This window comes from Grampus griseus, assembly GCF_964374135.1.
Source record: "Grampus griseus genome assembly, chromosome: 5".
Classification (NCBI taxonomy): Eukaryota; Metazoa; Chordata; class Mammalia; order Artiodactyla; family Delphinidae; genus Grampus; species Grampus griseus.
The window spans coordinates 138,230,053-138,253,181 of record NC_138998.1 but is presented as its reverse complement, the minus strand read 5'-3'; the positions used below and the strand labels follow the sequence as shown (position 1 = coordinate 138,253,181).

The following is a 23,129-nucleotide window of genomic DNA, read 5'->3' as shown; positions in this document are numbered from 1 at the left end:
GGGAGAGGGCACGTCAAGGAGATTGGCTTTATCCTAAGAGCACAGGGAAGCTGGTGCAAGGCTTTAAGTGTGGGGACAATAAGGCAAGGAAAAGGTGACACAATCAGATTCACATTCTTAAAAGAGTACTCTGGCTGCTACAGGGGAATGTTCTAGAAAGAGAACAGCGGGTGCAAAGTGGAGGAATCAGAGGAACAGTGAAGTGATCCCAGTGTGAGTGGTGAGGCTCTCTCCCAGTTATCAGGTCAACCCAGACCTTTGGACCAGTGGATCATTAGAGAGTGGGGCACAAGCTCTCCTGTCTCGAGGTGGATATGCTCCGTGTGTGGCTTCCACAGCACAGTGGATGGTTAGAGGACTAGGGCGCGGGTGGCCGTGGCAGTACCAGAGGGAAACATGTAGTCAGGGTGATGCTTCTGGCATTGGTAAGGTACACATGAGAACATGGCAGGGAAGACTTCTCCCAGTCTAACTGTGCTTTCACCTGCAACCAGGTGTCTCTGTGCAGGAATCTATCTCATAAGTCAATGACAGCCTGGCTTGGGACAAGACAGTCATCTCACTGGAACTCCTCAGTTCATTTTGCAGGTGGGCTAGGAAATGGTTCTTTAGTTGAGGGGCTGTAAGAAAAAAACCCTCCCTGAAACCCAAAAAGCACTAACAGAGAAGCCTTTCTCCATCCATCCACCCTTTGTGAGCTGTCACAACTCGTGTGATGGCATCTTTATAAACTCTCAAGCAGCAGAGACCCTGCAACACTGGCACATAGAAATAACGAGAATGGTAGCTTCGGGGATTCAAAATCTTCATATTCACATCTGCTTTACAGGGCAAGGAGCAGAGAAAGGGCTAGTTCAGTGTTGTACTTTTGACAATCCTCTGGTCATTTTATCCATAAACCCTGATGAGGCCCTATGCAAACCCATCATTATCCCTGCCCTGCAGACCCACCCCTGACTCCCACGGAGGTCACATAAAACAAAGTAACAGTCACCGATATTCAATTAAGCATCTGTTAGCAAAAGAACAAACTATTTCCAAAAGGGCAACGTGGCACTGAGCAGAGTCCACTGTCACAGCTGTGAGGAAAACGTCAAGGCAGCAACTGAGAGGAAACAGTGGCAATGAGAACACATCAGAGCCAGGTGGTCGATCAGTGGGGTTGCGGAGCAAGGCCAGTGTGTTATTCAGTCCAATCACATTACGGTAAAGGACTTTCAGGAGAGCTGGTGAGCCCTGCCCCTGAGAAGGTGGATCTTGTGGACTGAATGTGCTCCCCCAAAATTCATAGGGTGAAACCCTAACTCTTAATGCAATCATGTTAGGAGATGGTACCTTTGGGAGGTAACAGGCTTTAGAACAGGTCATGAGGGTGGACCCCCATGATGGGATTGGTGCTCTTATAAGAGAAGAAGAGACACCAGAGCTCTCTCTCTCCACCATGTGGGGACACAACAAGAAGGAGGCCGTCTGCTTAGAGACAGACGGGTGGTTGCCAAGGGGGGAGGGGGACGGATTGTGAGTGTGGGGTTAGCAGATGCAAACTATTATATAGAGAATGGATCAACAACAAGGTCCTACTGTGTAGCACGGGGAACTATATTCAATATCCTGTGATAAACTGTAATGGAAAAGAATATGAAAAAGAATGTATATATATACACACATATATACATGTATGTATATGTATGTGTGTGTGTATATATATGTATAACTGAATCACTTTGCTGTACAATAGAAATTAATACATTGTAAATCAACTATACTTCAATAAAATAAATTTTAAAAGAAGAAGAAGGATGCCTCCTGCAAGCCAGGAAGAGAGCCCTCACTGGGGAACCAAATCTGCTGGCACCTTGATCATGGACTTCCAGCCTCCAGAACTGTGAGAAATAAATATTTATTGTTTAAGCCCCCCACTTTATGATATTATGTTATAGCAGCCCAAGCTAGGATATTGGACATTGCACAGTGACTGAGAAACCCCACCTGGATCATCCATGATTTGAATTGGAGTCAAGTGAAAACTCCTTAACATGCCATTAATATGAATCCTCACCTTAAACACAAATTCTAAATGAACTCTAATCGTAAACTCTTTCCCCCTATCTAACCTTCCCCTACAATTATACTAACTTATCGAGGTTAAACTTCAGGGTATACAAAATGTGTGCATTCAAAGGTACAATACTAGGCTTGCAAGACTTGAGAAAAGACAACGGCATGAAGTTAAACTCAAACAACTCAATTAAATGACCTATGGAGATGCCTACCTCATGCATGAGATGGTCTCTCACTGTCACTTGAGATGGAAAAATCCCTTCGCCTCCCTCAAAACACAAGGATGGAGTGTAAGGAAGACAAGAAAGAACAAAGAAAGAAGCTAAAAAGAATAGAAAAGAAGAGAAAAAATATTGTTAATTACAGATCATAGATAAGACTGTCTGCTTGGAAATCTTAAAGAATCCACTGAAAAATGATCAGAGATTATGTAGTTCAGTAAGATGAGTAGTTAATGAGTTAAATATACAGATATCAGTAGTTTTCCTAGAAAACAGCAAAACCAGCTAGAGAACACTTTGGGGAAAGATTCTATTTAGAAGGACCAAAAAACTATGAAATCCCTAGAAATAGAACAGAAAGAAATCTGCAAGACCTATATGAAGAAAACTATAAAACTTGACTGAAAGTCATAAAATGCTCTAAGGACAATATTATAAAGACATCAATTCTTCCCTCACTGTACCCCAGTTTAGTTATAAATTCGTGTAAGTCTGCTTGTCCGTGGCATTTTATTTTTTTCCTGCATGTCTTGGATGTTCTATTCTTGGATGTCTGTGAGACCCGAATAATTCTTTCCTTTTTTAGTTCATGTGAGTGGGTTTCTGCTCATTTCAACCAAATGAGTCAACCTAGGCTGCTCTCCCATCTCTCGTGGGCCCATATATCTTGGGTCTTGGATCCTCTTATGCATCCCCCTGCATCTCTCTCCACATGAAATTTTGCAGCTTCTTGCAAAAAAAAAGTTTGTTTTAAGAATTTGGGGCAGCTTTAACCTGCCACCATACCAGCTTCAGCCCCTACTCAATATCTCCTTCCCATTAACTGGCTCAGGTCCCATGACTATTGGTTCAAACTCACGAGGAAAAGATTCCTATTGTCAGAGCCCACCTCTTGGGTCAGGTGCCCACCACTGGCCCAGCTGGCTACAGCCAAGAGCAGAGTCCCATGAATTGGGTTGACTCAAGAAAAAGCATGCTGGTGGTGGAGGTGACGATTGACTCTTTACCTCATGGTTTATCATTAATAATCTTCCATTTATCACACACCCACAATGAGATATTTTAAATCCCTAACATTTTCCCATCTACCTTGCCAAGAAGATTTTATCATCACCTTGATAGTAAGGAAACCAGCTGCTCAAGGTAAACTTCTCTGCGGTCACTTGGCCAACCTGTAGGTCAGAGATGAATCCAGTTCCAAGTCCCGAGTGCTGGGGTCCTGTCTCCTGGCCTGCCCAAGTTTGGGTAGCAGTACACCCCCCCCAAGCTGGGGTGTGCTAATACATCGTATCTCTGGGTCTGCAAAGTTCAGCACCTCTTTCTCCTGGGCTTTGCCCTGACTCTCCTCCACCAGCCAACCACCCAGGCTATTTAACTACAACTCCCACCATCTTTCAGATGGCTGCTGAGGGTGGCAATTCCTCAGGAAGACTTGAATGATTCTCCAAGCCTGGATGAGCTGTCTTCTCTCTGTTGCACTGCAGTATGAATCTCCCCATTTTACTGTCTATTTATCGGTGCCTCTTCCCCACCAGCCTGCCAGCACCGTGACAGCACCAAGTACATACATGTAGTAGGAGTTCAATAAACATGCATGAAATACAACTGACACCATGTGCAGCCCAGCTCGGGTGCACCCTGGAGAGGAAAGTTCCATCCTCTTCTCTGCAATGAACACTGCAGCCCACGGGAGCAGAAAGGCCCTCCAAAGGCGGGAGTCATGAGCCACTGCTCTTTCCTCTGGCTCCACGAGTCCATAGACCCAACACACCCAATTCAATGCAGAGGGAGGTACATTTGGAGTCCCCCCACCACATTGCTGTTGGCTGGAGTTTTAGACTCTCATGAATCCACCTGGGAAGTAAAAATTTAAATTCATCCCTGTGGTTCACAAGAAGTTAGATACACCCTTGTCCTGTGATTGGAATGAAGGTGTATCAGAATCATTGAGGGGTCTCTCCAAATGTCACAGCCCTCACCCTACTCCCTTCCTTTTGCTCTCATGGGGATTTGTCAGGGAGGGAGGGAGAGTTTCCTGTCCCTTAGAATATTGGGGAAGAACCCCTCCCTAGGACTCCCTGCTTTGAACGAAAAGTCCCCTCTTGGGGGAGCATCCTCACTATAAAACCAGATTTGCTTCCAGATTTGTTGAACTGTGCTGGCCATCAGGTCCAGACACATACAGCAAGGGGATATCCCACTTCCTTTATGTGAAATATTGGAGAGAATGAGAGAGAAATGGGGTTGCTGTGAGATGGGATGTAGAGGGAATTCATCGGAATTCCTTAAGCACTTGTTTTGTTCCCAACTTTCTTTACATTGGTGCTCCAGGGAACTGCAAAGAACACTACATCACATTCATACCCCTGCTGTCTAATGAAGCTTTCTATGGAGAGCTCCCTCAACCCACTGTCCTCTTTTCAGCGGGGACCACAGGTCATCAGGAGTCCCAAGAAGCCCTGGCTGCTTGCCAGTGCTGCAATGATCCTACCTAGTGCTTGTCTAATTGGAAACCCATCAGAGGAGCCCGAGTTCGCCCTGTCCCTAGCAGCCCCAGAGAACTGTCCAGGAAAAGGAATGAAGATGAAATGCAGCTTCCACATCAGGTTCTCATGCGGCACAGCTCCAACCAACAGCCAGTCTCCGGGGCGGGGGCTTCCTGCCACCTGGGGCCCCAAGGCAGGCACTCACCCCGCCCCCTGGCTCTTGACTCGAAGGAGTGTTCTCTGCATGTGACAGTCCTCTCCTCCCTGCCTACTCTTTGGGGTGTGGGAAGCAATTCACCTACGAGGTTTGCAGGGGAAGAGATGGAATGGGAGAGAACTTGCAGCTTCTCCAAATTGCAGGATGTGCTAAATAATCCTAACAGGTGGCAACTCACTCCCTGAGGGGTGTCAGGAGCTGTGGAGGGGATGGGAGGGCAGACCAGAGAGCCACCTGGCCCTGGAGCACCCCAGGTACGGAGAGCTGCTGATGAGCGGCAGACCAGCCCTCAATAGTGGGGGCATCCCCTGCGGAGCTCCGAAATGCAAAATGCGCCTGCTGTGTAAACCTGGGTGACTGCCCCTAAACAGATGCATCGCCCTCCCCCTTCTTGTTCTCCTGGATGAGTCTTAATTCCCCAGGGAACATTCTGACTCTCTAGCACCCCAGGATCCAGGGCTCTAATCCAATCATAAGAAGAAAATTCATCGCCATCGCCAGTCAGAGGTTAGAACTCTCCAAATGAGACAGGCACAGCTGAGAACGCATCTTCCATTCTCAGCAGGAAAGCTCCTCACAGAAGGCACCCACCGTGTTTCAGCTCTAACCCTTAGAGGGAGAAGAAAATAGACATCTAGCCTTACTTCTAGCAACGGTAACTTCCCAAGTTAATATAAAGGGAGAAGTGGAGGCAGACACTTGAATCATGCATCTCAACTCCATTTTATTACAACATCAAGGAAAATAATCAGTTGCGAGAGGAATGATACTGGAGATAAACAGATATTAAGCCGCTCACAATTGCATAGTCTATGCCTTCCTACAAGGGTATAAATATCACGGGTCTCTGTACATGCATTGTGGGACTGTGGTGCACGTGGGTATCATGTGCAGATGATTTCCCTCGAAGGTGTTGTTCTTTTAATTTCTTGACAGGGTGGTTGAAGGTGGTGACTTCTGGCAGACTAGGAAGGGGCTCTCCCGCTAGGACTGGGACCCAGCCTTTTTCTTCTGGAATTTTCTGAACTGAGACTGAATGGCCACTGCTGCGCGTTCTGTCTCTGGTGCATCCATGTCGATGTCGAACTCCTCTTGAACCTTCTTCTGCCCATCTGGAGCAAGAAAAACACAAACATAAGGCAATCACTGAGCTGCAAGCAGGAAGACGGACAGCAGCTCTGGATCAACAAAGCCTCCGGGGCACCACGTGGCACCACCCCCAGCACAAGACCTAGTTTGCAAAATACAAGCCTGTGGAGTGCGTCCTGAACCTCCTCCGAGCTCAGAAGAAGCATCTTCTGGTTGCTTGGCCTCTACCCCTGTGAGGGAGGGACGATGAAACTCAAAGACACAGTCGCAACATCGTAGATATCTTCTGTGCATGATTTTCTGTTCTTATGGCCCCATTTAACATTAGGGTTAACAGATACACACTACTATGTATAAAATAGATAAACAACAAGGACCTACTGTATAGCACAGGGAACTGTACTCAATATCTTGTAATAACCTGTAATGAAAAAGAATCTGAAAAAGAATATATATATATATATATATATATGTTTAACTGAATCTCTTTGCTGTACACTTGAAACTCACACAACACTGTAAATTAACTATACTTCAATTAAAATTTCATTTTAAATTTTAGCAGTGATGTTACTTTCCTCTGGTTTCTCATGTAGATACAATTTAAACAGTGCTACAGATATGGACCCAGTGATACAACCACTGGAGCTAAAAAAGTCACTGAGTTTCTGTGCACACACCCTTCTATTACCAATGAGATTTACTTATTGAATTAGGGCTTCTGTTTTTATCATTGTCACAGATGGATGACACCATTCGACCTTCACAATCAAGCTGGACTTTCACAAGTCTTACGTTTTGTTCCAACAAGGTAGGCTTTGCATTTTTTGCTAAGGCAGAGGAATGAACTCATTCACGGTTACGATCATTGAAAATAGGATACAAGCCAAAGCGAAGTGATCACCTGTGCTGATTGTCCCTGTGTGCTGTGACCTTTCCAGCTAAATGCTGAAAACAAACAGATAAATAAAACCCTCTAATCACTCCTTCGGTCTAGTGAAAGTTAATCATTAGAATCATTAAAGGCATTATTTATTTTGCTTTTCTTTTTTGGACCAGGGATTAAACCCATGACCCCTGCAGTGGAAGCGCAGAGTCTTAACCACTGGACTGCCAGGCAAGTCCCAAAGGTATTATTTTTTAATACAGACACAAGGACCCACCCCAGACTCAGGGCTGCCTCTTTGTATGGCCACAGCGGAAGAGCTCCTGAGAACAAGACCAAGTTAGATAAATCAGCGTCCCTGCAGGTAGGGCCAGACAGCCCTACTTTTTAAGAAAGCCTCTCAGGTGATTCCAAGATGCAGGCAGAGTTGAGATCCAGCTACTTGGCTTCAGATGAAGTAACAAACAAGGTCCTGAGGTTAATTCCAGGAAGAACTGGGGGCAGAACCCACCTCGGCACCTGGACGGAGAGCAACCCTGCCACCCTGGGCTCACACCTGGAGCAGACGGGCCGGACAGTATGAACAGCACGTCTAGCTTGGGGATGGGAAAATCGGGGGCCTTTGAGGCAGGAGAGGAAGCCCAGCCAGGGAGCAGGGACAAGGCTCTATTCCTTGACTTTGTCACCAGGCAGCCTGAGTTCATCACTTAACCTAAATGTGGTCCGTCTTTTCAATGCCTGTCTTAGTGCCCTTGGATGAAAGTATTCAGGCAGCGCCCCCAGCATAGAGGGTAGAGGACACTGGGAATATATGCGAGACAGGTTCCTTCTCTCCTGTTTACTCTGTCCTGTTCTCTCTCACACAATCTCGTTCTCTCTCTCTCTCTCTCTCTCTCCCTCTCATAAATAGCTAGCTAGATAGCTAGGTAGTTAGAAAAGATAGATAGATGATAGATAGATAGATAGATAGATAGAATGATAGAATAAGTAGATAGATGAGAGAGAGAGAGAGAGAGGGAGAGAGATGCATCTGGTTGCGTGACATTTCCCTTGTAGATCCTCGAGCAGGCTCCTCTCAATTTTCCCAGAGACTAAGCAGGTTCTGCCCGGAGCCCTCCAATCCCACCTGCATCTGGGAGGAGAGGATGCTGGCTTTGTAAGCCTTGCCGGACTGATCGGTCCATGACCTAAATCAGCAGAATTGTTTTCCTCTATCCCAAATTGACTGCCGAGGTCCCTAAGTGCAGAGATTTTGAGTGCATCAATGTCCAGGGACTATTTGGGGCAATCTTTTTTAACCCATGAGAACCCAGATGATATGGAGAATAGTGGGATTGTCTCTTACTGCATCGGGTAGCCATCCACATTTTACTCCACACTGCAGGGCCCTTTCTTCAGAGACTCTCTAAGGGGCAGGGCCATTCGGAGGGATAGGAGTTTCCTGAACCTCAAGTTCATCCTTTAAAAATGTTTCACTAATGTTATCACATGAGCCCGGGACTAAAGTGCAAATATCTAGCGAACCTGAAATGTGATGGCTCCAGCTCACCGGCCCACAGCAGGGAGGAGAAGCAGCAGCTTCTGTACCAAGATTGTCATAAGATGGTTTGGAGACCCAAGCCCCTGTCCTCCCGGAGGAACCCTTGCATCTACTGTACCGTGATTGCAAAGGGCTAAAATGAGCTCTGACTCAACAGAAGATGGGAGATTTCTTTTTCAGATTTAAAATGTCGCTGCAGCCTGAAGCTTTTGAATAGCCTGGTTTATCTTTTCCCTTTTACAATAATGGAAGAAAACAGCAATATTATTTTTTGACACATGATGAATGAAGATGCGGAAAATTATGTATATTTAGGGAATGTATAATGAGACAGTAAGGGCGGGTCATAAACATGAATTTCCCAATTATATCTTCAACTAATATCTTCAGCCAAAAGTGATTTATCGATTTCTCCCTCGTTTGAAAAGTATTCCAGTGTTTACAAAAGAAACCACTAATATTTCAGGAATCGTTACTCTCTCTACTTTGTAGAGTCAAACATGTCTTGGGGAAGGTCTGCCATGGTTACTCCTGCTGAGCCGTCCAGGGACGTGCAAAGCAGGAGGGGGACCCAGACTGTGGTGGAGAGGGGACAGCTAATTAGAATCGGTGGCACAGTGTTCAATGCAAATGATGTGAGGGCCTGGAGATGGGTCCATGTGGTCCTGGGAGCTAGAAAAGCAGAGCTCTGAGCACCCCAGACTCTGCAGGAGGGAAGGGATGATGGAGGTGAGCATCTGAGGGACCACTGCCAGTGCCCAGAGCCCCTGGCCCTGCAGAAATCTCAGTCATCAAGCTGCCTGTCAGGCTCTTCTCCCATGACTTGGGTGATGGTGACCACGGAGGGTGCAGGGTGGCCATACGAAAGCCTCCCTTCCCCGTCACTCCAGGGCAGAGGAGAGATGCCTACCACCAGCAGCAGCTGAGACCCAGAGGTAGGACCTCAGCCATGTCCGCTGGGGACAGGAAGGGCCCCAGGAGGGTGTGCTCCCTCCAGGGCCCACCCCATCCCTTCCCTCCACCGCATTGTGGCTCTCCTTGGGGCGATCACTATCTTATTCTACTTCCTGCTCTCCTCCCTAGTTTGTGGTCCATTGTCCCACTACAGCATGAGCTCCATAAGGGCAGGGACATCACCTGCCTTGTTCCAGTGGCTCAGCCAGGGCTCGGCACATCGTAGTTGTTCCATGAGTAACCAATGATTGCAAGTGAGTCCGTTAATCAATAAGGCAGGCGGCTGTCCAGTGCAGGCCTTTCCTGGAGGACTACACCAAGTCACTCACCCTGGGTGGGAACCGTTTCATTTCCACGTGGCAGGGGGTCCTCAGCCCCTCTTCCACCACATGGCCTCTCGAGGAGGAGACTGGGAGGTGCCACGGCAAAGCCTCCGTGGGGCCTTGACCTCAGGTGACATGGTGAGGAAGAGGTGAGGTTCCTCTCTCGGATGGAAAATGTGGCCACTTGGAATGACGTCAGGAAGCGTTTTCTAAAGGGTTTTAGGGGATGGTCAGGGCCCTGGTGGGAGAAGGGGTGCCCAGGCGTGCAGAGGTGGGCATCTTCCGATACTCCCACTGATGGTGGATTCTCATGCCAGGGAGCCCCGGGTGGGCTAAGCCCCTCCATGCCCAGAGCAGTGCCTGCCACCAGCACCATGTCAGAGAATAAACAAAAGGCAGGCCTCACGTCAGGCAGACAGAGCCCTCCAGCCCCCTGGCGGATGGAGCTGACTCCTTCCCAACCCTCAGACCCTCCCGGCCCGGATGAGGCCGCTGGCAGAAGCAGGGCTGTGGGTCAAGGCGAGGTGGATTGGGGGTGTCTCTGCCTGCTCTGTGGCTCTCAGGAAGGTTCCTAGCTTCTCTGAGTCTCAGTTTGCTCATCTCAAAAATGGAGAAGTAAAAATATTTTTTTAAAAGCCTGCTCCGGGAGTTCCCTGGTGGCCTAGTGGTCAGGATTCTGGGCTTCCACTGCCGTGGCCCAGGGTCAGTCCCTGGTCTGGGAGCTGAGATCCCACAAGCCGCACAGCACGACCAAAAGAATTTTTAAAAAACCTTTTTAAAAGCCTGCTGCACCTAGTCACCAGTGTCATGTGCAAATCCAGGCCATGGTGTAAATTGCATGCAGGCCCAGTTGTGACGGGCAGGCCTTGCTACATCAGAGACGGCTGTGGACAGTCACGTGGTTCTCCAGCCCGGCCAGGGCCCTGCATCTGCTCAGTGGTGAGACTTACGGGTGCTTGGGCCCCAACGTGAAGGGGAAGGGATGCTGTCCAGCAGGGCCGGCCATGCAACCTCCAAACACAGCCCGGCAGGGGCGTCAAGGCATCAGGCCCCTCAGGTGGCCTGTGGCATTTGCTGGGCTTGTGTTTGTTGGGACGGTCCCTGCTCAGCAGCACAAAGCACAGAGACTCCTCCACCTAAAGAGGACCCCCAGGTCCCGTGAATAGACACCTGGGAGAGTGCAGAAGGGCGGTGCCAGTCCCTGCCGCTGGGAGGCCCTGAGGGCACCGGGCTCTGCACAGCTTCTCCATCAGAAGGGACAGTAGACCTTGGTGAGCTGTGCAGGGGACCTGAGCCGTCTTCATTTCCAGATCTCCCTGCAGCCACCCCGCTTGTCCTCTGCTGCCACTCACATCTGCACTGGGTGGGCTGCACCTGACGTTTTTATTCAGGGTCCCGATGCCTGACGTGGACAAAACACATCCCGCTCGGTTCCTGGCGGTGGCTTTTGAGCCTGAGCGCCTTGTAAACTGCCGGGGACTGAGCAGTCCTTATCACCTGTATCTGTCTGGGGTCCTGGAATTCAATCATTTCTGTATGTCCCTCCACGCAGGAGTTCTAAAGCTTACCAGAAGAATGGTCAACAGATTATTTATTCCAATCCACTGGTGTGATACAAAAAGATAGCAATTGCCAACTCCCCTGGAGAACGAGAGGAAAACCCACTTCCTGACAGTAGAGCTCAGGAGGTGTGAGTAGGACCCCAATTGCCATGTTCCGTGGACCAGGGCCCCCCACAGACCTTCAGGCCCATTGCCTGGAGCATCTGGTCTCAGAGACATGAGGCAATCTGAGGAGGTGAGGATTAAAACCTATCAGGCGGGGGCTTCCCTGGTGGCACAGTGGTTGACAGTCCGCCTGCCGATGCAGGGAACACGGGTTCGTGCCCCGGTCCGGGAAGATCCCACATGCCGCGGAGCGGCTGGGCCCGTGAGCCGTGGCCACTGAGCCTGCGCGTCTGGAGCCTGTGCTCCGTGACGGGAGAGGCCACAACAGTGAGAGGCCCGTGGACCGCAAAAAAAAAAAAAAAAAAAAAAAAAAAACCTATCAGGCGGGACAGCTGACTGTTTCCACCACAGTATCCGTCTACCTACCCGTTATCCATCTCTCCGTGTCCCCATCTACCTTCTCTCTGAGAACAAAAGGCACAGCTGCAAAAGCGTCCCAAGCAATTAGACTTTCCTCCCTGGGAAGACACTTCATCAAACAACCCAGGCACAACACAGAGCACTACCGATGGCCCCAGCCTGATGAAAAAATGGTGCTTCCTGGGGCTTGGGATGTCTCAGGATTCAGCGCTGCCATGACCTCCCCACCAGGAAAACATCCAGTCTTATTCAGATTTATACTTTGCACGGCTCTAGGTATTCCTTACACCATTTTCCTGAGATATTGCCTTTTCCTTGCAGAAACTGAGACAGGGAATGGCCCTGCTGGTTTTCATTTTATTATATCATAGGAGAAACGTTGAGGTAGCCCTTCTTAAAGATGTCGTTATGTTAAGAACCAGTCTTCCCTGAGCATTAAACAGATCTTCCTTCCTAGACGTAAGTGGATTTTCTTTTACAGATCATTTGATGACAAATGGAAAATCGAGAATCATAAATATAAAAGGAAGGAACTGCTACCGGGTAAAGACAATCCCAAATGGATATGACAAGTCTATGATGCTGTCATGAAAATCCATCCAATGGGAGAACGGTTTGATAGACTACAATCCTCTTTGCATGATAAACACAGAGTGTGAACTGATAAACACAGATCATCCCTACAGCCCATCAAAATTTCTTACTGAGCAGCTGTATTAACCAGTAGGGCTGCCATTATGAAATGCCACAGACTGGGTGCCTTAAACAGCAGACTTTTTTTTTTTTTTTTTAACAGTTCTGGAGCCTGGAAGCCCGAGACCAAGGTGTCAGATGCTGTGGTTTCTCCTGAGGCCTCTCTCCTTGGCTTGTAGACGGCTGCCTTCTTGCCATGTTCTCACATGGTCTGGGGTCTCTTCCTCTTCTTATAAGGACACCAGTCAGATTGGATTAGGACCCACCCTGATGACCTCATTTTAACTGAATCACCTCTTCAAAGGCACTATATCCAAACACAGTCACATTCTGAGGGACAATGGCAGTTGGGGGGCGGCGGGGGTCAGGGCTTCAGCATAGGAATTTGGGGGGAGACAGAATTCAGACCTAATCTAACTTTGGGGCTCTCTAGGTTTTAAAGTAACTTTGCATTCTGTGCCTTGTCTGGCTTCTGCAAACGTTTATGAGAGCGGCAGGGGATATCCACCGTCCCCATTTTACAAAGGCTCAGAGACCATAAGGTGCCTCACCCAGGAGCACCCAGTGAGTGCTGGCCATGGGCTGATTCAGAATCCAGGTCTTGTTTTTATTCCCCAGGATGTTGTTCCTTTCAGGGCCTTAGACAGAGGCCAAGATGACAGCCTTCTGTATGGACCAGTTAATGTTGCTTAGGGGGAAAAAGAAATCTTAAATAGTCCAAGTCTAAACACATGGTACCATCTACCAGTTTGGAAAATCTGCCCGTTTACTAGGTGGTCCAGGAGAATTTATACCAAATTCTGTCGTTCGGCAAATGACCTGGAAGGCCTTGTACGGGCCCATCACTCTTCTAGGGGCTGTGAGAAAACAGAGCGCAAGCACAAAACCCTGCTCTCCTGAGAAAAGAGAAAATAAAAAGGTAAATTCATGGATAAGGATTAGAATTTCAGAAATTTCAAAAATAAAGCAGGGTGCTGAGTGGGAGAGCGAGTGTGCATGCTTTAAGGTGGCCAGGTAAGGTCTCTGGGAAGGGGACAGAGTGGAGGGAGGAGGCCCGAACCCAAAGCAAACCTCACACCCACCTGCCCAGATTGGGAGCGGGGGGCAGGGGCCCTTCACCAATGAGAAAACACTTTTTGAAAAATTATTCTTCACTTGTTGAAAAAGTATTCTTCATCCATGCAGTTACCATCAAAGTGGCAGACTTCAAATAATTAGCATAAATTCTGTAGAAATTACCAGACATGTAGTCATCCAAGGTATAACAGAGCTACTCATGGATCCTGCAACAGCTCAGGATATGATTTTAAAAGTTGGAAATTCAGCATCATTCCAAAATCTATCATATTAACCACCACGCTTGATCAAAGGAACTCTCACATTTGTTTACAATGAGGCAAAGTCATTGCCTAAAGATACTGGCAGTAATTCGTGAACCCAGGGGCTTGTGCACACACACACACACACACACACACACACACACACACACACACACACACACAGGTAAAGGCTTTCGTTTACACGTTTATAACCCTCCATATTTTAGGATTTATTTTCTAGAAACATATTACCTCCTAAGGCCTAATCCTGTCGATCAGAAATTTGCACATAAGCAGTAAATTGGGATATAATTGTCCTGAGTAGGAGTTTGCCTTGATTAGGAGGCAAAGCACAGAGCGTACTATAAAAGGACCTAAATTTTAGCACGCCATCAAGAAATAACAGTCATTTAACTTAGTATGCCCTGCAAATGGGGTATTTTAATGCCAAATTTCTTAGAATGTCCTACCTTCTTTCAAAGAAAAATGTTAACTTGGAAAGAAGTAACATCGGTCAGTTGGGTTGCCCTTGATACATATAAGCTAACTGACACATTGTGTTCAGGCTCCTGGGGACCCTGAGAGCTGGCCACTGACCCTCTCCCGACCAGGACTACCACAGAGTGGCCCAAGGACAGCCAGCATGGCTTCCTTCATAAGGATCCAAACCCAGCCCTCCAGGCAGGAAAAGTAAAGGGACAAATAAGAAAAGTAAGAATTGGAATGTTTATCCTTTAAGCCTCAAATTGGGTCAAAATACATCCAGAGAACAAGGCAGCTAATGTTAGGGAAAAGGTCAATTCCTCCTGGGAAAAAAATAATAATAAAAATAAATTGGTATACCTAGTTCATCACGATGTTGACACAGAGAGCCATTTCATGAAATGCCAATAAAAACAAAGACAACACATTCTTTAAAAAGCTGGAAATGAACAGGAAGAGGCCACAGCATCCTCAGCCAGTTGTTCCTGAGTTAAAACAGTGCCTCCCTTGCTGGGCGGGAGCATGGAATCCCAGCAAGCCAGCTCCGAGCTCCGAGCTCTGGGCGATTTCTCGCTCCTGCCCGCTGGCTCAGGATTTATTGAATGGAGGCTGCTGGTGCGGAGAATTGCAATTTTCCAGTTCTGTGCTAAGCGGCAGAGACTAATGAGCAGGGTCAGGCATTAGCGGCGGCAGGCAAGGGGGTGGCTTTCCACAACTGCAGTGTTCTCTCTCGCATCAAATGAAAACACATTTCCCATTTCTCCTAACTTTGCATTTACCAAGTTAGCGCCCTTTTGGTACTTACAGCTTTTTCCAAGAGAGAGAAATTCTCTTTTGTCCTAAAATAGAGGCCTTCTGAAACCCACAGCCCCCACTGTTCCCATCAGGCTTTGTTAATATGAAGCCTCTCTCTCCCATAATCCCATTTCTCTGGCCCCTACCTGGATGTACCTTGCTCAGATGACTACCCAGCTGTGGCATTTAGGTAATCAGATAAGTGCACATCTGTGGGAATCAATGGAAAAGAATAAGCACTGGTGAGACCAAAAATTTCCCCAAACTCATTAAGTCTAGGAAGAGAACCAAAAAACGATATAAATATCGTTGAAAAAAGTTTTTCTATTGGAAAGGCAAAATCGGTTTCCTAGTTGTATTAGTCTGCTAGGGCTGCCTTAACAAACCACCACAGACAGTGCAGCTTACACAGCAGACTTTTATTGGCTCCAGTCCTGGAGGTTGGAAGTCCAAGGTCAAGGTGTGGGCAGGCTTGGCTCCTCTGAGGGCTCTCTGCCTGGCATGTAGACGGCCGTCTTCTCACTGTGTCTTCACACGCTCTTCCCTCTATGTGTACCTGTGTCCTGATTTCTTCTTATAATGACACCAGGCATCTTGGATTAAGGCCCACCCTAATGAGCTCATTTTACCTTCATTACCTCTCTAAAGTCCATATTTCTAAATACAGTCACATTCTGAAGCACTAGGGGTTAGGGTTTCAACAGATGGATTTTAGGACATATAATTCAGCCCATGACACTAGCCAAAATGTCTCCATTTTCTAGGAAAAAAATAAAGGCGATGAGGTATGATAAGAAACAGCTTCGCTAGAGAAGCCTCAAATTCAAGTTCCAACTGACTGAGTGTGGTCAGATTTGCCTTTCTGAGGTTCACATCCTCCCCTGTGTTTGAAATGGGCATGATCATGAATCAAGGCTTGTTTCTGTCTCAAGACGTTTACAAGAGAGTGTGCACTGGCTGCTTTGTAATGTGTAAAGAGCAATGACAAATTCAGGGTTATCCCCTGGTGGTAATAGATGGGGGCCTACAGGCTGGGTTGCCCAGTACCCTCTCTTTCCACCTTCTCCCTCCACCACAGGTGTCCTGGGAGCAGAATTCTGCCACCCAGGCGAAGGGCCAGCCCAATAGGTGCAGCGTGGCAGGATCTGAGAAGGCAGAAGTGAACCCAGCGGAGGCAACCAAACATAGGAAGAGGCCCCGTCCGGCAGACACAGAGGCAGAGGCATCCACAGGGTTTCGCCAGGGCAGTCGGCAAACATCAAGCATCCTGTGCCCAGTTCCAAGGGCCGGGCAGCAGCAGCAGTAGAAGGGCTTCTGCTGGAAGAACTTGCCGTGTGGTTGAGTGTTTCCGTATGCATTGTTCCTGGCTGTGCACAGCCAGGGCTGGGTTCTCTGCCTCCCAGAAATTCTGCAAGGCACCGATAACCTGTAATAAACCCCTTTCAGCTGAATCTAGCAAGAGTGGATTCTGCTGTCTGTGCCACCATCTCCTTCCTACAGGCACACCTAGCTTATGTGGGGCTGTGGGAGGAGAGGGGAGTTATGTAGGGAAAGGGTTGACATCAGATAGCAGACTTTCATTTTATTTACATAGAAAATTCTTTACTATGTGCTGGAGAATAACTTGAATGAAAGTAGGTAAATAAGAACCTGTCGGACACAAGGATCACACTTCAGATGTTTCTTTCCTCTTCGGAGTACGTGGTGAAAATTCCTTCCCAGGAATCAGCAGCTAACTCACTTAACAGCAGACCTCTCAGAAAAGCCCCCGTTTTCCCTCCTTCACACTCTGAAGACTTCAAGCTGATTAGGGGTAAGGGGAATGTGGAGAACTTATGAGTCATCTAACACCTTAGACCTGCCCTCCATGCAAGCCAGCCAGGTATGTAAGTGCTCAAGAAACTCCACTAGTAGAAATGTGTTGTGGCCGAGTTGATTTCTTGCCTCTATTGACCCCCTTTTTCTTAGTTATAAAACCCCTGATTTGGTGCTGGGCACATGGTTACCCAGAATAAGCTTTTTATCCTCCTTACTGTTGGGTGACGTAGGTTCTGATCAATGCAATGTGGGTAGAAAGAAAGAAATCTCATTAAAAGAAAGCTAACCCTTTGCCCTTTTTACTTATTCCTATCTGCTCCCTACTAGCTGGAATGCAGATGAAATGGCTGGTGCTCGGGCAACTATTTTGGACCATAAGCCTTATGCTAAGGATAGCAAAACAGTAATACAGATGCTTGATGTTCCTTGAAATTATCCTGACTGCCCTCGACTACCTACCTCTAGATTCCTTTTGTATGAGAGAGGAATAACCGTTTTTGTTTAAGCCATTGTTATCTTAGGGTTTCAGCTTCTTATAGATAAACCTCATCTACTTACACATATGTCCTTATAAGGGTATAGTTCATTTAAAAGCATTTTGTTTCAAGCTGATAACAAATTCAAATACACATCCCTGTGCATAGTATGGCTTCATTGTCTTCACTTAACTACATGCTTGTTCTTCTGATATATACATCTGTCCAATTTCTGATATGGCTGGCCATTTCTTTATAGCACTTAATACTTTAAAAATCTCAGGGGTTTTTACAGAAATATTGCCTGCATATCCAGTAACCTTTGCCAACCATCACTCGCAGGTTTCCCTGCTTCATCTCTCCTTTTCTCCTCATGGGGCATCAGCTTCTCTCACCATACCCTTCCCCTTCTAGCTTTTGAAAGTATGTAGCTTTTCAAGTGCTTGAAAATTTAAGAAATGAACATGAGCTAGGTGGAGCTCCTAGGAAGGCATTCTCCCCAACCAGGTTTTGGCCCACTCCTTCCATTCTGCCTCAGGTCCATTTTCTTCTCTTCCTTTCAGAGCTTTGAAATAATTGGAGGGTTTTCCTTTCATTTATGTTACCTGGTTTTACCACTTCAGAAGGGTGGAACCTTCTCAGACTCACTTTTTCCCCAGCGTCTAAACTTCAAAATACCAGCTTTAAAGGATTAAATTCTGAAAATTTCACCAATATAGAGAATTTTCTAAAGTTCCCAAGTTTGAAATGAAAGAAAAGTCAAATGCAATCATAATCACGGGACATGTTCAAGTAGCTTCAAAGCAGCAATAATGCACCTAATTAATACTAAAAAACCTCACTTGACCCCATCGAATTTCTAACTCCCCTCACTGCATCATTCTAGAGAATTTGATTTAAAGGGGGAAGGTAGGTATCACCTCACACAAGTCAGAATGGCTATCATCAAAAAATCCACAAACGATAAATGCTGGAGAGGGTATGAAGAGAAAGGAACCCTTTTGCACTGTTGGTGGGAATGTAAATTGGTACAGCCACTATGGAGAACAGTATGGAGGTTCCTTAAAACACTAAAAATAGAGCTACCATACGACCCTGCAATCCCACTCCTGGGCACATACCCAGAGAAAAACATGGTCCGAAAGGATACATGCACCCCAGTGTTCATTGCAGTGCTGTAAACAGTAGTCAAGACGTGGAAGCAACCTAAATGTCCATCGACAGAAGAATGGATAAAGAAGATGTGGTGCATATATACAATGGAATATTACTCAGCCATAAAAAAGAATGAAATAATGCCATCTGCAGCAACATGGATGGACCTAGAAGTTGTCTTACTGACTGAAGTAAGTCAGACAGAGGAAAAGAAACATAGTATGATATCACTTATATGCAGAATCTAAAAAAGAAAAATTGATACAAATGAACTTATTCACAAAACAGAAACAGACTCATGGACTTAGAGAAGGAACTTATGGTTATCAGGGGATAATGGTGGGGAGAAGGGATAGTTAAAGGAGTTTGGAATTGACGTACACACTGCTATATTTAAAATAGATAACCAACAAGGACCTACTTTAGAGCACAGGGAACTCTGCTCAGTATTCTGTAATAACCTAAATGAGAAAAGAATTTAAAAAGGAATAGATACATGGGTATGTATAACTGAATCACTTTGCTGTACACCTGAAACTAACACAAAATTGTTAATCAACTATACTCCATATAAAATAAAAAGTGAAAAAAAAAAAAAAAGAAAGGGTGGGGGGAAGGTAGGTGCTAAGGTAGATGGAATGCATTCCAGAACTCCGAGCCAGAGGAGAAAAGCTGATGAGGACAAAGGCCAGACAAGCCTTAGGGTTCTCGTGAAATTAGCCAAGCTTTGTGAATGACGTGGAAAGCAAACAGCATTGTGGGTTGGAAAATCATCACATGGACGCCAGAGAGGGACCAAAGCTGTTTTCAGACTCTGGACCCGGGGTTCTCTTTTCCTCCCCTTTGCTCTCTGCAGCAGGCACTGACAGATTAGAGAGGCCTTTCTCCAGCAGCGTCACAGGTGCTTCTGCACCCTTCCTGGACCCCCCCGCCCCCGCCAGCAGCTGAGCAAGGTGGTGCGCTCTCTCCCCTGACACATACTGCTCCAGCTCTTCAGACCTGAGCCTTTAATCCAGGCGGACCGGTGTTTTCCTTGGCAGATTTTCAGGGATTACAAGATTTCTTAGACGCACAAGACTATTGGGCAGATGTGTCCGCTGTGTATATAGAATTTGACTTCGGAAGCAAAGCTTTGAAAGCAGGTCTGGGAAGCATGGCCAGAGCTCGGTACCTACCAGGTCCAGCTGCAGCCAGACCGATCAATCCCCATTACAGCTCAACAGCTTAAACCCGAGGCTGCCATCAGCATTGATTTCCCCATCTGGTGATGCACCTTGTGCTTCACAAATGTCCTGAGACAGGGACGGGCTCTGCATCGCGGTGCGAGCCTCTGTGCACAAATGCGTCTTTACATGTCAACAGAGATGCACATTCAGCTCCAGGAACTGCCGGCCCGTGGGTTTAGACTCAACACATTCTGGTCTCTTGATCCCACAGTGTCAGTCTTCCTTCCACACCCCATTTTGTAGGTTTCAGTCAAAAACACATCACTTCTGTTTGCTTTTTTAAGGTGACACTATCTTAAGAGCCCATGACCAAGTGCTTGCTGATTTGTTGGAAAGCTTTTTAGACGTGAGTCATTTTAAGCTTTGGGCTTCGTCATTCTACTTACCGGGAAGATGGGTTCACATATATGTAAAAAGAGAATAAAATCAAACACCCAAGGAAGAATAAAGTGATGCGATTTCTGGGCGAGGTAGCTCAATCCCACAGAGCGTCTCAGATGCGGGAGGAAGAGCTCACAGTAGAGTTTGGGTTTTAGTTTTAAGCATTGTTTAATCATAACGTTCTGACGAGGAATCCCAAGAAGAAATGAATAAGACGTGCTTTCCCAGGTAAGTGGAAATGTGTGAAAGCCCCAGAGTCCTCTATTGGTTCAGGTGAAGAACACCTGGGAAGAATCCAGATGTGGACTGTGCTCGGTCCCACGAGCCCTGCTTAACCAGGGCTTTATGTGACCCTGTGCCAGGAAAGCAAGGCCTTGAACTTTGTACGGAGACCATCTGCCCCCCCCCCATCCAGGAGTTCTTACAGACCAAAAATAAAGCAGAATATTTTTCTTACAAGAATTCCAAAAAGAAAACAATTTCCAGTGTCAGGCAACCTAATCAAAACAGTATTTAATTTTGAAATAAATTTTTAATAACACATAATTTTTCAAAGGACCAGCATGAAAATATTGTCCCTTGAAGCATTCTAATGATCAACGGAGGTAGTAGAAGCATTCCTGTCTAGATTAAAAATGGAAGCAGTGAAAAAATATCCATTTTTGGTGGCAGCAGCTCAAGGGAGCATTAAGTAGAGGCTGATGACAAGAAACTGATGAGAGAAACCAATTTAGATAGAATGCTAGGGGGAGAAAAAGTCTAACAGTCTAACAGTCTAATGCTGGGGGGAGAAAAAGTCTAACAGTCTAACAGTCTAATGCTGGGGGGAGAGAAAGTCTAACCGTCTGCTCGAGAACAATGTGCTCCCAGAGCCATAGCATCTGACCTTTCACTAAAGTCATTTTAAACTGAACTGAAAATCTACACAGCAGGGACTTCTATTCTGCCAGCTGTGAATGGCCAGGGCAACCTAGCAGGCTGCTTCCAGCCCAGATATGGAATTGGCAAGATTTTTGTTTTGTTTTGTTCACCTCTGAGGTGTGTGAACAGAAAAAGACTGAAAGACTGAACATCTTATCTGCAGCTCGCTCACAATGCCTTCAAAGACCCTACGCTAGCCTTCCCTACGCTAGCCCTCCCTACACTAATCTAGCTCATGATTTCAAAATTATAGTGCCGTTCCTGCACGCCTTGTTGTCATTTAAGATGTCAATGGGCTGGATTGATAGAAAATGCAAGTGAGACATTTTCCAGAAGTAGCTGCAACTCAATATTCAATTGCCATGGGGCTGGGGAGGGTACACCGCTGACAACCTCACATACCATTCCAATGATGCAGGGCAAATGGTGGCATTGCCTGGCCCACAAGGGAAATGGTTATAAAGTTTCAAAAGAAAATTGCAATACCTTCTGGCTGCAAAATCACAGTAACAATTTAATTTCAGGGGTTAAGGGAGCACTGACAGCAGCCTCTTTATGCGCACAGGTGTGCCCATTTTCGCCCTAGGAGGCCACCCACCTCTTTGTGTCCCTTTCATGCATGGACTCTTGTCGTCTACACCTGTCCTCGCCTGGAGGCTGGTCCCCAGCCGGGCAGCCTCGTTGTCAACCTGAATGAACACCACAGAAACATCCACGGAAATAAGTCACGTTCGGAAACGCAGTTTGTCCAGACAAAAGGCCGTATTTTTCCATTTTAACCTATTTTGTTGAGATAGTTAACGTTAGTTATCACATGTCCACAGCCAGTGACAATCTGATTCAGATTCTGTCCACTGTACTTTCTTTCCCCTCTACTGCTTCCACCAAGAAATAGCATCTCATTTCTTCTTTGGACTCACTGGCAACATTCCCTCGATGTGTACAGAAAAGAGACAGAATCAGAACGTAGCCAAATTAGACAAGAGTCCAAAGAGAACATCGTCCCACAAAGAGGACATGGGGACCAAAAAAGTGAAATGATTCACTGTGAGTGAGCCGCCAGCAAATGGCCAAACCATAGAATGGCAGAGGGACCAGAGACTCTGGGGATTCACCCTTCCCCCACCCGCTTCACGAGAAAACTGAGACACAGAAGGGGTGTTCAGGCCAGACCACGCCGCCGAGCAGGTTCAGAAGCTCTGCGATCAGGGGAATGGCTAAAAAGTAAAGAAACTTAAAAGCAATTGACTGAAAGGGGAAAAGCCCTGCAGAGGAGGCAGATGTGGTGTCAGCTCTTCCATGGATAGACCCAGCAAAAATTTGATTCTAAACATTTCTCTATTCCTTTTGAAATTCCTAGGAAACAATTACTGAGCGTGACTACCTGGGAGGAACATTTAGAGCAGCCAGAAAATGCACTGTCATCTACAACAGGCATCGCCATGGGCTGTGTCTGATGACCCAGCTCATCTTTAAAGCTCACTATAAAAACAAGGTCTTTATGGGCTGGTGAGAAATTGAATTTTGGTGAGCGCACATCAATTCAAACTGCCAAGAAGTTCATGTTTGCCTTGAAATTCTGAAACCCCGAAACCCCGAAGCCTAAGGAAGGCCAGAGACAAGAAGCCTCATCTCACTGTGATGAGCACGATTAGTGATCACTGTGCTGTGGGAAATGGGCCCTGCCATGTAGGATGCTTGGCTCTGTGAGCTGATTGTGATTGGACGAGTCTAAAGGGAGAGTGACTTCCCTCGCATCAGCACCAAAGCCACGAAAGCATCCCTCTGACATCCGAGGAGATTTTGCTTTCTAAATGAATGCCAGAGCACAGTTCAATTTTTCAATTATCTTCAGGGTCTGGGACGGGGGGAAGGATAGAGAGAAAAGAATGTGCTTTGGAAAGACTGAAGAAGCCACTTGCCAAGCACAGAAATAGAGCGAGCTTCCATTTCGCATAATCGTAAGTTCCTGGAAGGAGTGTTCTCATAAATACTGTG

The 23,129-nt window shown here is 46.6% G+C and overlaps 1 protein-coding gene across 1 annotated transcript in view; it reads right to left on the bottom strand.

Moving 5' to 3' along the window:
• Positions 1-5,781: 5,781 nt before the first annotated feature.
• Positions 5,782-23,129, bottom strand: part of PCP4 (Purkinje cell protein 4) — a 55,828-nt gene continuing 38,480 nt past the window's right edge. Inside the window, exon 3 of the mRNA XM_082655547.1 lies at positions 5,782-6,097. Coding sequence (XP_082511673.1) covers positions 5,970-6,097 — 128 coding nt within the window. The 3' untranslated portion in view covers positions 5,782-5,969. The remainder of the gene's footprint in view (positions 6,098-23,129) is intronic.